Source organism: Apodemus sylvaticus, chromosome 7 (genome assembly GCF_947179515.1).
Source record: "Apodemus sylvaticus chromosome 7, mApoSyl1.1, whole genome shotgun sequence".
NCBI classification, from domain to species: domain Eukaryota; kingdom Metazoa; phylum Chordata; class Mammalia; order Rodentia; family Muridae; genus Apodemus; species Apodemus sylvaticus.
Window position 1 is genome coordinate 82,942,084 of NC_067478.1, and position 13,818 is coordinate 82,955,901.

At 49.7% G+C, this 13,818-nt stretch overlaps 2 protein-coding genes across 2 annotated transcripts; both read right to left on the reverse strand.

Annotated features, from left to right (window-relative positions):
• Positions 1-1,058: 1,058 nt before the first annotated feature.
• Positions 1,059-9,495, reverse strand: Zpr1 (ZPR1 zinc finger). The gene is made up of 14 exons (XM_052188425.1): positions 9,275-9,495; positions 9,003-9,164; positions 8,530-8,620; positions 8,143-8,213; positions 7,365-7,451; positions 6,961-7,083; positions 6,574-6,621; positions 6,343-6,409; positions 5,967-6,037; positions 4,911-5,000; positions 4,230-4,340; positions 2,909-2,995; positions 2,678-2,743; positions 1,059-1,600 (listed from the first exon to the last, which is right to left on the reverse strand). The coding sequence occupies exons 1-14, from the start codon at positions 9,443-9,445 to the stop codon at positions 1,466-1,468; spliced, it is 1,380 nt and encodes a 459-aa protein (XP_052044385.1). The 5' UTR covers positions 9,446-9,495; the 3' UTR covers positions 1,059-1,465.
• A 2,352-nt stretch (positions 9,496-11,847) lies between these two features.
• On the reverse strand, positions 11,848-13,501 carry Apoa5 (apolipoprotein A5). The gene is made up of 3 exons (XM_052188428.1): positions 13,459-13,501; positions 13,271-13,370; positions 11,848-12,814 (listed from the first exon to the last, which is right to left on the reverse strand). Exons 1-3 carry the CDS (start codon positions 13,496-13,498, stop codon positions 11,848-11,850), a joined length of 1,107 nt encoding a protein of 368 aa, XP_052044388.1. The 5' UTR covers positions 13,499-13,501.
• Positions 13,502-13,818: the final 317 nt, after the last annotated feature.

A 13,818-nucleotide genomic window follows, 5' to 3' on the forward strand; every position in this document is an offset into this window, starting at 1 on the left:
GGGTGAATCGAGCAGAGCCAGAGTGAGGAAAAAAAAAAAAGACTTAAGTGGTGTTTTGTGACTCCTCGCTTAACCCTCACAATTGTTTTTCTTTCATCCAGCACTGAGGATTAAACTCAAGGCCTTTTGCACACGGTAGGCAAGAGTTCTATAGCAGAACTACATCCCTACCCCTTTTTGAATGTTGAAGACATGGCTGAATTGCCCAGGCTATCCCTGAATTTGTTATCCTTCTTCCTCAGCCTCCCAAGTAGCCGGACTGTATACACCATGACCTAGCTTTCAGTTTTATTAGCCTCCTTTATAGATGATAAAAAGTTTGGCTAAGTATAGGAACCCACACATCTCCATACTGCCTGGCTCTGATTTTTTGCTAGCAAAGACCAAGGACCGTGCAGGTTATCCAGTGTGAATTTGTTTTGTCTTGAGACAGGGTTCCTCTGTAACTGTCCCAGGCTGTCCTGGAACTTGCTCTATAGACCAGATTGGCCTCAGAGACCCACCTGCCTCTGCTGAATTAAAGGTGTGTGCCCCTCTACTTTCCAGACTATAGGTGTGCCTGGCTCAGACTGGTTTGTTGGACTGAATGAAATGCTGCCATGCTGCCTCTGACAGGCCAGTGACAGCAGCCACCTGAAGACAGATTTGTTTGGAAAACTACACTTTTTCTTCCTTCCTTTCTTTTCCTTCCTTCCTTCCTTCCTTTCTTTCTTTCTTTCTTTCTCTTTTTCTTTTCTTTTCTTTTTTTTTTTTGTTTTCCGGGACAGGGTTTCTCTGTGTAGCCCTGGCTGTGGCTATCCTGGAACTCATTCTGTAGACCAGGCTGACCTCGAACTCAGAAATCCGCCTGTCTTTGCCTTCCAAGTGCTGGGATTAAAGGTATGCACCACCACTGCCCAGCCCTATTTTCTTTTCATGAAGACAGAATCTCAGTATATGGCCTGAGCTATCGTCAGCGTCCTTGGTGCTGGGGTTGCAGGTGACTCGGTGTGACCCAGCTTAGGCGGCTGGGCTCTAACACCATGGCAATTAGCAAGGACATAATGCAGAGGCCGGTGTTGTCTAAAAGCCATCACTTTAATGGCGGCTTCCCCACCTGTGCCTGCTGGGCCCCTTTGTCACTCTTCCCTGCTCAAAGTCAGTACTTCATGTGCCCAAAGCCAGCAGAAACTTGTATTTTACTTCTCCAAACTTCAAAGGTCCAGCACTGGAGGCCAGAGAGCTGATAGGCAAAAGATGAGGGCAGACTGCATGGTGTTTCTGCAGTGTGAGTTCTTCCCACACTGACTTAGAACCTCCAAAAGAAGATCAAGGAGCACAGTGGGCCTGCGGCTACACGTGTGCACAGATTTCTAACTCAAGTGGCATCCTCCTCACCATGGACAAGGGCTTGAACACTCATCATCTCCAACAAATAGCTCTGCAGTGTGAGTGCTGCTGCAACTAGCCGGGAAGCTGCCCACTGCTACCGCTGTGGGGCCAGGCCTGCCTCATAGCCTTCTGTCTTCATGTCATTGAGGCCGAGCTCCTCATTTTGGTCAAAGGTGCGCTTGTATCGCTCTACCTTCATCTCCGGATCGTCTTCAGGTGCATACACATTCTGCAGGGTCAAGGGCAGATGGTTAGGGCCTGCGCATCCTGCCATCCCCTCCCACTGCTAATTCTCAAGCTCCTAAGAAGTGCACAGGATTTTTAGGGTCTCTAGAGCCCATGGCTACACAGTCTGCGAGAGAGAGAGAGAGAGAGAGAGAGAGAGAGAGAGAGAGAGAGAGAGAGCGTTAGGATCAAACCCAAGCCCCTGTACATGGTATGTATACAAGTGTTTAATTCCCCAGGTCTAAGTACTTTTATATATGGGCCTTCCTATAAAAAAATGTAGCCAAAGCTGGTGACTGCTTATAATCCCAGCACTCTGGAAACTGAGGCAGAAAGATTACAAAGTTAAAGCCAGCCAGGATACAAAAAAAAAAAAAAAAAAAAAAGAGGAAGAGGTGGTGGCTGGAAAGGGGGAACTACAACCATCTTAATGATGTAAATAACTTAGGCCAGTTTTGCCACTCATTAATACTAAAAGTAAGGATGAGGCCCCAGATTCAAACCCAACACCACAACCAACAACAAAATTTCACTGTAGTTTTATATAAAAAGTGGCAGATGTTTGCTTGTCCAGAGCAGCCTAACACCTCTCGGCTTTCATGTCCTGACCTTTAGGCAGTCAGAGATGCAGAATGGCACCCCCAATGCTGAGGATAAGAATAAGAACAAGACAACCAGACCCGGGAAGAGAAGCTCCTGCTTTCGTATGTACTGGCTCTGAACCCGGGCTGTGAGCACTGGCCAGGCACACACGTACTCGTGGTTCCTTGTTCACATTAGTTTATCTTAGGACAAAGTCTCGATAAATTGTACAGGCTGGGCTTGAACTTTCCATGTGCACGGCCTTCTGAGTACCAAAGATTGCAGGCCTATACTAGGTCTGGCCTATTTACCTTTGTTACACACACTTGAAATCCCACTACCACCACCTTCCCTTTCTTCCTTACCTTCCAAGTCCTGCCCAGTCCAAGTCCCAGTTGAAGACTTAGAAGCCAGGCTTTCCTTATTAAGGGCTATCATGCAAATTCTATAAAATTCAGAAAATACATCTCCATAGAACCACCAGGAAGGCCTAACTTACCTGCAGGTAACTGTTTCCTGCTGGATCATTCATGATAAAGTGGGCCTTCATCTTGCCCTCGATGATCTACAGGAGAGAGGAGGACTGAGCAGGTAACTCTTACAAACAAAGATCCTGGAAGGAAGGGGATATGGCTGCCAGACAGGAGCCAATCCAGTTTCCAAGGTGCAGTTCCCAAAAGTTTAAAGAATAGGGAAATTAGGATTACAGAAATGGCCCAGGTCCTCTTACCTGGCCCAACTTCTGGCTAAACTCCTGCAGTTTCTCCGACTGGTCAGGATTAGAGCTGTCGCCCAGTGTGAATGGGTTCTTGGTTACCTGTAGCACACAACAACTGGATTACTACAACACCGATTCTGGGTCATTACACCCAACCACAAACCAGGGTTGGGGAACAGTGGGTGCCCAGTCAGAGAAGCCTGGTCTCCATTTCCCACAATGCCTTGTTGACTTAGGGGAGGGGAGGAAGATGGCAGAGAACAGGACAGGAGAAAGATGTCTATGATACTGCTTTGCCAAGAAGGAAACTGGCAATAGGAAATGGAATCCAGTAGAGTTCTTACAGTATCTAATCCCAATCTGGAAAAGAAATGGAATGTACAATTTACAAAGAGAAGCCAGACACAGTTATACATTGGCCTTCAGTGCCCGTACATGGAAGGCTGAGGCAGGGGGACAGTAACCTCCAGCTAGCCTCAACTACATGGCAAAGCCATTTCTCAAATAAATAAATTAAACAAAGTTATAAGAACTAATATAATTATGCATACTGTTTAGGAAATACCAATAAGAAAAGTCTTCACATATTTACTACAGATGTCAAAAAGACCCTCTTCTATTTTGTAATGAAATAAATGACTTAAGATCACAAAATAACTATACTAGTTGGGCAGTGGTGGCACACACCTTTAATCCCAGCACTTGGGAGGCAGAGGTAGACGGATTTTTGAGTTCCAAGACAGCCAGGGCTACACGGAGAAACCCTGTCTTGAAACACCTCCCCCCCCCCCCAAATAATAACTATACTGTCCCACTGTTAGTCTTGAGAATTTCCACTAAAAGTTCCTATGACTTCTTTTCATAATTGATATTTAATCTCTTGAACCAACTTTTTTTATCTTCTTTCTTCCTTTCTTCCTTCCTTCCTTCCTTCCTTCCTTCCTTCCTTTCTTTCTTTTTCTTTTTCCAAGACAGGGTTTCTCTGTGTAGCCCTGGCTGTCCTGGAACTCACTCTAGACCAGGCTGGCCTCTGAACTCAGAAATCTACCTGCCTCTGCCTCCCAAGTGCTGGGATTAAAGGCGTGTACCACCACTGACCAACTTGAACCAGCTTTAAAGCAAAGAAACCCCTAGTTATAAATGACAAAACAGAATTTTTTAGGGAGTAGGGGGCATTTGAGACAGAGCCTCAGATTAGCCTCAAATCCCATCTTCTTACCCCAGCTTGTCAAGTGCTGGAACTATGGCATGCCTCATCGTACCTGGATAACTAAATTATCCCTTTCCCCCGCTCAACGGCTAACAGAAGCTATACACCACGCTCCGCACTCACCAATTCTCGGATGTCTTTCAGCAGTCCTTCTAGAGTGGTGAACTTGCCCCCAAGCACAGCCATTCCCAGTTCAAACTCGAGCTCTGGGATTTCCACGCTACAGGTCTCAGACTGTGAGGAAATAGATCAAATTAAAGATTAAATCACAGAATGGCAGCATAGCTTCATCCAGGAGCTCTTGTGTAGTATTACAGAGGTCCCAGGTTTCAATCCATGGCACCAGACAGATGGACAGACATACAGAGACAAACTGATTTAAACTAGGAACAAAGAAAGCTAACCAAATTAATAAACCAGTGAGTCTGAGGACAAAGTTAGAATGCTAGTTTGTTCTTAACACCTGGCTAAAAGTCAGGGACTCAGTCCTCCATCTGAACCAACACGCAGAAGCTAGCATACACAAGAAACTGAAACTGAGTCACACCTACAAGCAAGTGCAGCTTGTCATCAGGGTCAGAGAAAAGCCCATATAGCTGATGGAAATTAAAAAGCAGCCTCATCATTGCTCAGAAAGACCAGGGGCGACCTTCTAAGCCTGTAGTCCTAGTCCTGGAGAAAGCCTCCTCAGGGTCACTCAAGCCCAGGGGAGTTACAGGGTTCCTTGTGTTCTTAAACACTAAAATGATCACTCCTCTAGACAGAAGCAGCTATATAACGACACTATTTTCCTGAGTAGGCTACCTTGAGGAGGTCTCTGGTCATGTCTGAAGGATCTGTGATGTGGAGCGTGATCCTGGTACCCAAGGCTTCTACAGCTCCTCCGGACTTCACCTGTGGAAATGATGGTCAGGAGCCCCAGAGACCCCCAGCTTCACCCGTGCCAGAACAACCAGCTTTATGTAGGTGCCCACCAGCAACCTCCCATGGCAGCCTTCTAATCCAGCAAGGGCATCAGTGGCGGAAACAAAAACCATCAAGAGTCCACAGGGGCCAGGCAATGGTGGCGCTCGCCTTTAATCCCAGCACTTGAGAGGCAGAGGCAGGCAGATTTCTGAGTTCGAGGCCAGCCTGGTCTACAGAGTGAGTTCCAGGATAGCCAGGGCTACACAGAAACCCTGTCTCAAAAAAAAAAAAAAAAAAAAAAAAAAAGAGCCCACAGGAACACTGTGCTTAGTCCTGGTAGCATGACAACTTCAGGCTGAATTGCCAAGAAACCCTGAATATACCTTAGGGGAAAAAAAGAAAGAAAATAAAAAGAAAAAAAGAAGAAACTGGGACTGACAGGGGATAAAGGAGACTTGTAAGCATTTCAGTTCATCACTGCATTCGCTGTCTCGGCTAAGAATTCAGAGTTGGGCTGTAGCTCACTAACAGCACGCTTGCCTAATCTGCATGAGGCCCCAGGTTTGCTGTCTACTGTTCCCCCCACCAAAAGTAAGTTTAATCAGCTCCATACACTTGGGAAGGAGGGCTTACACCCTCCACAGCAGCCACCAAATCCATTCCTGACAGCTCCCTTGAGTTCTTCACCGAGTCATAATCTGTCCAACCTCCAGCCTTCTGAGCAACCATAGCCCCTTCCACAAGGTCAGTTTTCCATCTATCTTGCAATCTTGTATTTCCAACTTCTCTCTGGGTTAATTCTCAGCTCCTTCAGTGGGTCCTCCCCAACACTAAGCCCATAAAAGACCCAATTACAGCTTATGCCCATCCTCAAGTAGCTCCAGGAAGCTGGCAGATTGCTACAAAGGTGTTGCCCTTATGCCAATCTTCTCCCCGGCAAAGGAGCCCACCCACCTCATTAGTCCGGTGCCCACAATTCTCACAGTTGGTGGCCATGATGATAACCTCTTTAAAGTGGGGGATTTCTGGAAGATGGGAGTTAAAGAATTCTATCTGCTTCAAGGAACGCAAAACCCCTCCCACCTCCAAAAAAAAGAAAAGTCAAGTCCCACACAAACAGATGCTGGACCCAAGACTACAATAAACAGAACTTGTGTTCACAAACATGAAGACCTGGCCACACACAGAAGCCAAGGTATGAAGTATGTAGTCTCATCAAAGGTTTGTCCTCACCCCCGAGGATAAAGCACTGGCTTTCCCTGAAGGGAAGATTCCCATCTTTAATATAATGTTCAGCTGAAGAGCAACCCAATTGCTCGATAAAAGATACGGACAAGCTTCATGTTGGTCTGAGCTGGAGCGTTGCATTCTGGGCAGTTTGTGTTGAACTGGAGCACCTAGAACATAATATGGGGGGCACAGACTGAGCACTCACACCCATTGGAGCTGAAGGCATTTCGCTGGTGGTCACCCACGTGAGTTGTGACAGTGACACACTGGACAGTCACCAGTCTCAACCCACAACTCCACTACATCTCCAAAGGGGGCCAACACCACGTACTTCGTTTCTAAGGTCTTCCTCTTCCGCCTTCTCTTCTGGTGCTTCTGCCTAAAAGAACAGAGGTGCAGACCACGAGTTGGCAGATAGGCCTCAGCCTCCCCCAACACCCTGCCCTACTTAAAGAGGGAGAGAATGCCTCTGTTCCCTATAAGGTGCCACCTCATAGGATGGACAGATAGAGAAGCCAAAGCAAATCTCCAGTCAAGGGAAAGACAGGGCTCAAGGCTGGGTTCCTGTGACTGACAGCTGCTATGTGACGTAATGAAAGGCCATGACAGGAGGCACTGGGTGGTGGTGGCAGCAATAGCAAAGTGACTTTAGTGCTTTCAGGAGCCCAGAACCCAGAACAACTCCAGAGCATTCCTTTGACTCCATCAGTCCACTTACTTGGAGGCCCAGCATCTCAGCTTGCTGTGGGGTCCGGTCGTAGTATGTGATCACCAAGGCATTATCTTTCTGGGGAGCGTGTGGGTTTTCTACAAAGCTGTTTCCTGAGGGATCATCAATAATCTAACAGATGAGAGAGGGGAGAGTGAAGCAAACCATATGTAACTTCCATCCATCACCTACCACACTAGAAAAATCCTGCTCGGGTTTTTTGTATTTTGAGGTTGGGTTTCAGCATAGCCCAGCCTGGCGCATAATGTGCTATGAAGTCAAGGATGAGTTCAAACTCTTGATCTTCTTTGCCTCCCCCACTGGCCAAGCTCCGTGGTTACAGGCATTGGTCAGTGTCGACGGATGCTCCCCTCGCTCCATACACTGAAAGCGGCTGCAGTCACTCAGCTTACCAGCGTGAACGGGGAAGCCATGTGCTTTAGGTCCTTCAGCTTGCCAATGAACTCATCAATTCTTTCGGCTATGCCACCTTCCACTGCCTGCCAGGGCAGAATGAAAACTGCAGAGTCAGCAGCACAGCTCCCGCCCCAACCCTCCGACAGCCACGTCCCTTCCGTCAGATCCTTAACATCCATCTTAGACTGGGAGCACAGGGACCCAAAGTTCACAGTGAGACACGAGAAGCACATCTGAAGTTTATAAGATGATGCTGGGGTAGGAGGTGGGGCTTATTTTCTTATTTATTCTACCACTGCACTGTCTCCATGGAGAGCTGTTACTTCTGGCCTACAGAGGTATCTGCCATCACATATACATCATATCCCCACACAGGCACAGAACACATAATCACAAAGAAATTCCTTTAAAAATCCAAAATTCTGCCATGTAGCCAGTTAGAGATGAATGATAGCATGTAATTACATTATTTCTATAATAATAAGTATAGATATAAAAGAATAGTCAGGGCCGGGCGGTGGTGGCGCACGCCTTTAATCCCAGCACTTGGGAGATAGAGGCGGGCATATTTCTGAGTTCAAGGCCAGCCTGGTCTACAGAGTGAGTTACTCTGTCTACATAGAGTAACCCTGTCTCGAAAACAAACAGACAAGACAAAAAAGATCCCCAACATTTGGTCCAATACAGTTCGACTACATCGAAATCTGACTCTATTTTGGTACAAACTTTAATGATCCCTTGAGTTGCTATAATTTGACAAAAATCCCTGCTCACCCGGCGTGTGGGCTGGTCCTGTTCCAGGCCAGAGATTGCGCGGCTGATGAGTCCTTCAACAGTGGTCAGAGCTTGTGAATAAAACATAAGACAGGTGAGGACTAGCTGCCACTTGTCTGCATCACCCCCAGCGCTTTCTTTACCTGAACTCTGCAAGCCTTCTTCTCCTCAGCTATAAAGTTCTAAACTAAGCACACCATGGCCTGTCTTACTACTGGGACTCTCAAGAGATTTTACTATAACTTTTTACTCACATTAAAGCACGAAAATCCACTACAATTACATGGCCAAGCCCAAGCCACTAGGCCTGACCAGGCTTTGTAAGCAAATAGGAAACATGTCAGCAATGTGTGAACAGCTCATCACATACCTGATTTTAAAACTCACCTCCCTTCTGGCTGAAAGCTGGAATTTCAAAATCCAGCTCGGGGATCCTTGTGGTGGCCGAGTCTGTCTTCACCACTTCTCTGTTCATGTCCTAGACAGAAAGAAAACCGTTCCAGCAAAAAAAGGTCAACAATACAGCTGGAGATAACCAGACCATCTCTCCACTAGATGCCAACCCAGATGTTTCTTCTTCCCGCCTACCATTCAGAAGAGTCCAAACTACTGCAGGATAGTACAAGGTAAGAACCCCGCCCATAAAGTCGGCTCATTCATCCCATCAATCCCACAAAATTCGCAAAGCACGTTCACCACTCAAAGCAGCTGAGCAGAGGCCAGCACCACCAACACCACTGCCAAAGGCGGGCACTAAGGGCTTGGGGCACTAAGGTCCGATAGTTCGGACCAGAGTTATTGACTCTGGCCTCCAATGCTCTCTCTGAAACCGTGGGGTACCTTCTCTGGTCTACGCTCACCTCTTGGCTCTTCACGGTCAAGGTGTAGCGCACTCCCTGGTCCTGGATCCTGCCTGCTGACTGGATCTCGGTGTTGTTCCAGCCACAGTGCTCGCAGGAAAAGGAGCTCACGATTATTTCTCTAAAGAAGGGGATCTTGGTGAGCAGAAGTCGCGTCGTGCCCTAAGGAAGCAGAAGCAGCGTTGGAGAGAATGACTTCAACTTGTTTGCGCCCTGTACGCCAGAGCTGCCTCTGGGTGCACGGCTGGGTGCTCCCCCAGCCTCACACTCACGTTCCGGTAACAGTTCATGCACAGTGACTCGATCTCGGTGGGCTGCTGCTCCTCATCCTCGGCGCTGAGGGGCCGGAACAAAGGCCCGGTGGCTGGTGACCCAACTGCAGCGGGCGAGGGCCCGACGGCAGCCCCCGGGGGTCCGGGCTGCACAGCCCCGCTGGCAGACATTACCCCACGCGCTGCTAAGGCAGCAACTTCCGGCTTCCGCGGGTCCCGCGACTTCACTTCCTCCAGCCGCTGTTCCCGCCCCTTCTTAAAGAGACCGCAGATCCTGCGCTTCCTCGGTCATTCTCCGATAAAGACTTCCGGTTCTTGGACTGCACTTCCTTAACCCTGCGGGCCGGCCAATGGTGGCGCTCGCCTTTAATCCCAGCACTTGGGAGGTAGAGGCAGGTGGATTTCTGAGTTTGAGGCCAGCTTGGTCTACAGAGTGAGTTCCAGGGCAGCCAGGGCTATAGAGAAACACTGTCTTGAAAAAACCACAACACACACACACACAAAACGGCGCTACTCCGGTCCAGTTCAGTGGCCCCTCCATATGGGTAGCCTGTTTGTCCCCAGGTCTATGTAAAATGCCCAAGGACAACGGTACCGGCTTGCCTTGGAATCCCGTAGGCTGTGCCCTCAAAACTGTGGCCAGACCTTGCCTGGGTGCGCGCTCCTGTTATCTAGCTTCTCCCTTCTCTGCCTCTCTTTCCAACTCATTTCTGTCCCTTTAAGCACCGCCCCTAACTCTAAATACACTGGGTTTTCTGTTTCTCATCCCCACCGCATTCACTGTCTTATCTCTCCTTGTTTCCTAACAAAACACCCTATTTTATTGGTTTCTTTCAATTGTCCTTTAGCATTTCCTCTCCACGTCTTGGACCACAACCCAGTTCCATGGTTGAAACTGGCTCTATCTCCAGTATTGAGGATAACAAGTGTGTGCTTGCGTGGAGCCCAGCTTCATATAGGATCTGTAGCGGGGAGGTATCAAGAATCCTGTGCAGGGCAGGCTGAGCTGGGAAGGAAGGGTGCTGGGCAGGGCAGAGAAGTATAGGAAGAAGCATTTGTGCTTTCCTTCCCTCCCCCCACCTCGCCACCATCCTGCTTCACTGATCCCTGTGATCTTTGATATGTGAGTGTGTATGAGAGTTAAGAGTTTTTAGGTCTCCGTGCATGTTGTTAACCCTAGTACTTAGGAGACAGAGGCAAGTAAATCTCTATTTGTTTGTTTGTTTGTTTGTTTGTTTATTGGTTTTTCGAGGCAGGGTTTCTCTGTATAGCCCTGGCTGCCCTGGAACTCACTCTGTAGACCAGGCTGGCCTTGAATTGAGAAATCCGCCTGCCTCTGCCTCCCAAGTGCTGGGATGAAAGGCATGCACCACTACTGCCCTGCAAGTAGATCTCTATCAATTTGAGATCTACTTAATGTCAATCTGGTGTGATCTACATAATGATCACATAATGATCACAATCTGATCTACATAATGAATTCCAGGACAGCAAATACTGTGTAGTGAGATCTGTCTCAGAGAGAGAGAATTTTTTATCAATCCCAAGAAGAGGGTCATGAAGGCATGAGGAATCTGGAACGCAGGACCAAGGCTGAGAGGATCCCTTAGGGATTTCAGGTGACCAGGGCATGCTTCTCCAGTGACAGCAGGCACGCTGTCCTATGATGAGTTGACTGTGGAACAAGACAGCCTCTCCCTTTCACCAAATGTGACAATCATTGTCTAGCCAGGAGTCCTACAGCAGAACCCACCCAGGGTGGACCAGAAATGGAAAAGAGACAGAAAGAACAAGCAAGGGGTATGGGTGGATGCTGGGTGTGTTCTGAGGCAGAGGGAAGGCAACTACTCTCAGACGTGGTCCAATGAGAGTCACGCCAGACCAACACAGTTCCATTCCGAACATCTATTTCATTCCAACCAAAGTCAGTTCCACCCTGAGAGTCAGGAGGTAGGGACTGTACGAGGAGGAGGAGGGCGCACAGTTTGCTTTGTACAGGGTTTTTAGAAGCCCTTGCTGTGTGGAGAGCGCAGTCCCTTATTTGGGTTCAGAGTTCTCTAAGGACATAGGCGCTCCGCCCCATCCCATCACTGACCCACCAGCAGGACCACTGGCAGGGACCACACTCCATCACATGCTCTCTGCATCATGTTCTCTTGCTCTCTTCCAACAAAAGTTCTCATGGCAACCCTGGGGAGACACGAGTTCCTCTCTGTGGACCGACAGTAACCGTGAGCACCAGGCCGAGAGAAGTAAGAGGAGCAGGACTCCAGGTTGTGGTGGCACCCGTTTCCAGCACAGACAAGTACTGGCTTGCAGGCAATCTTCTCCCCGACACACCATCTCCCCACTCCTGTCACCCCACTCTTGCTACTTAGGGTTCCCAAATGAGCACCAGAAGCTGGGTTTGCAAAACCTACTGAGTGTAATGCACCTGAGTGGGGGAGTTGAGGAGGCTGGATAGGTTGGGACAGCAGCACCTTTGGTGGCCTCACCTATAGTGTGCAGGACCCTCTACCCTCTGCCTAGTAAGTCATGCTAGCGGCTCAGGGTCCAGACAATGAACTGGAGGATTAACCTGAGTGACCCTCGGGGTCACTCAGATGACTATGGCCCTGGTCACGAAGGCCATAGGCGATATCTTCCCACAGGTCGTCCAGTCGGCTCTGCAGTCTGCTCAGGGCCTTATTACTATCCGAGTGTCGCAATTCAGGAGCGAAGGCGCCATGGCTAGGTGGGGGTGGTGCAAGCTGGTGCTGGATTTCCTCTGTCTCCTGGTCAATGGCCTGAGTGAAGGCAGCGATCTGCAGGAAGGTGTCGTGTCGAAAAGCCTGCAGTCTCTGGCGGACCTCCTCCGAGACAGCCTGCGGGTCCAGGGAGTGTCCGTCTTCGGCCCAGTCTGGGCTGACACGGAGGAAGTCGCTGAGCTCATCCCGCAGCTGGTCCAGGTTCCGTTGGATGCTGGTGTGCAGGTCCTTGGCCTTCAGTGTGAGTTTGTGGGACAGGGTCTGCACGCAGCGACTGAGGCGCGCGGGGCTGGCAGCCGCGTGAGGAGCGACGCTCCGGTGCAGCTCCTGCACGTGGTGGCCAATTCCAGTGACCAAGCGTTCCGCATAGGGGTGGAAGAGCTCTTTGACGCGGTCTGTATGGCTCAGCACCCGACTCTGCATTTCCTGCAGCAGGTTCAGCGCCTCGTCCACGCCCCCCAGGAGCTGGGCCTTGGTGTCTTCTCCCACCAGGCGCAGCTGTTCTTGTAGCTCCTGCACACTCAGGCCTACCTGCTCCATCAGCTCCTCTGTGTAGGGTTTCAACTGCTGCCTCAAGCCCTCCAAGTTCCAGCCTACCTGCTGGTGCTTCGCGGCCATGTAGGGCTCCAGGCGCGCGCTCACTTCCCCCAGCTCCTGCTGCAGCTGTTTCCGGATGCCTTCTGGATCCTGGGCCAGCCGCGGAGGCTCCTTCCCAGGCCCTCTCAAGGGTCCCAGCTTTTCTAGGAAATTGTTCATATTGTAGAGGTCTTGCTCGAAGCTACCTTTCAGGCTTCTGGAGAAAGGCGAACGACAGAGAACCAGACCTTTAGACTGCTAGCCTTGAAATCTCCTTGCCCCGGAGCTGTGGGACACCAGTACTCTGCAGAAGCCGGGACAGGAGGAGTGGACCCAGAGCCTGATCTTTAGTCCTGACCCCAGCCAACTGCACTGTTACAGTCAAAGCACAGAATGGCATTGGGCCCTACAATGCCATCCAAGAAGGCGTCACACATATGCCAAGATTCACACCATCTTGTCATTCTGTGGTATGATAATCTCAGGTGCCATACCCCATTGGAGCCACAGGACAGGAGAAACTTGGGCAGAGGGTGCCCATGATGACCAGGGTGTGTTTGGTAGTGTAAGCAGGGCTGGCTCCCTCAGCTTCCGTGTTAACCCCCGAGCCTAGGAATCATTCCTCAGTAGGGTTGTCTCATACCCTTACTACACCCTTGCCCAGGATACTTACTCTTGGGCCAGCTTCTGCTGCTGACCCATCATGCCCTTGCCCTGGCTGTTCTGACTGAAGTAGTCCCAGAAGCTCTTCCGTGCCTGAGTGGTTGCAAACACTGCAGAGAAAGATGAGATGATTAAGAGCCGGGCCCCTCAGTCCATCCTCCATCCCAAGCCTACTCTGAAGTCGGACGGAAGACCCACCTGAGAGGAGGGCGAGGGCCCAAGTGAGGACTGCAGCCATGCTTCCCACGATGCACCCTGAGGAGGAACGATGATTAGGAAGAGAGGCAAAGCCAGGGTCCAGATCTAGGAAGTCTGCTCTAGGGACTGCCTGCCCCAAATCCTGATAGTCCTTCCCCGACGTGTAGGTGATATGTTGAAAGCTCCAGAGAACTTAACTAGGCACTTGGGGGTGGGGGGAGTGAGGCAGGAGGAAAGAGCTGTCTTCCTCAGACAACTGGTGGGTTGCCCCTTACCTGTCACAAAGTAGGGAACCTGGAACTCAGGCTGCACTACAGAGATTACCCATCCACCTCAATACCATCTAGCTCCCTTGTTTGC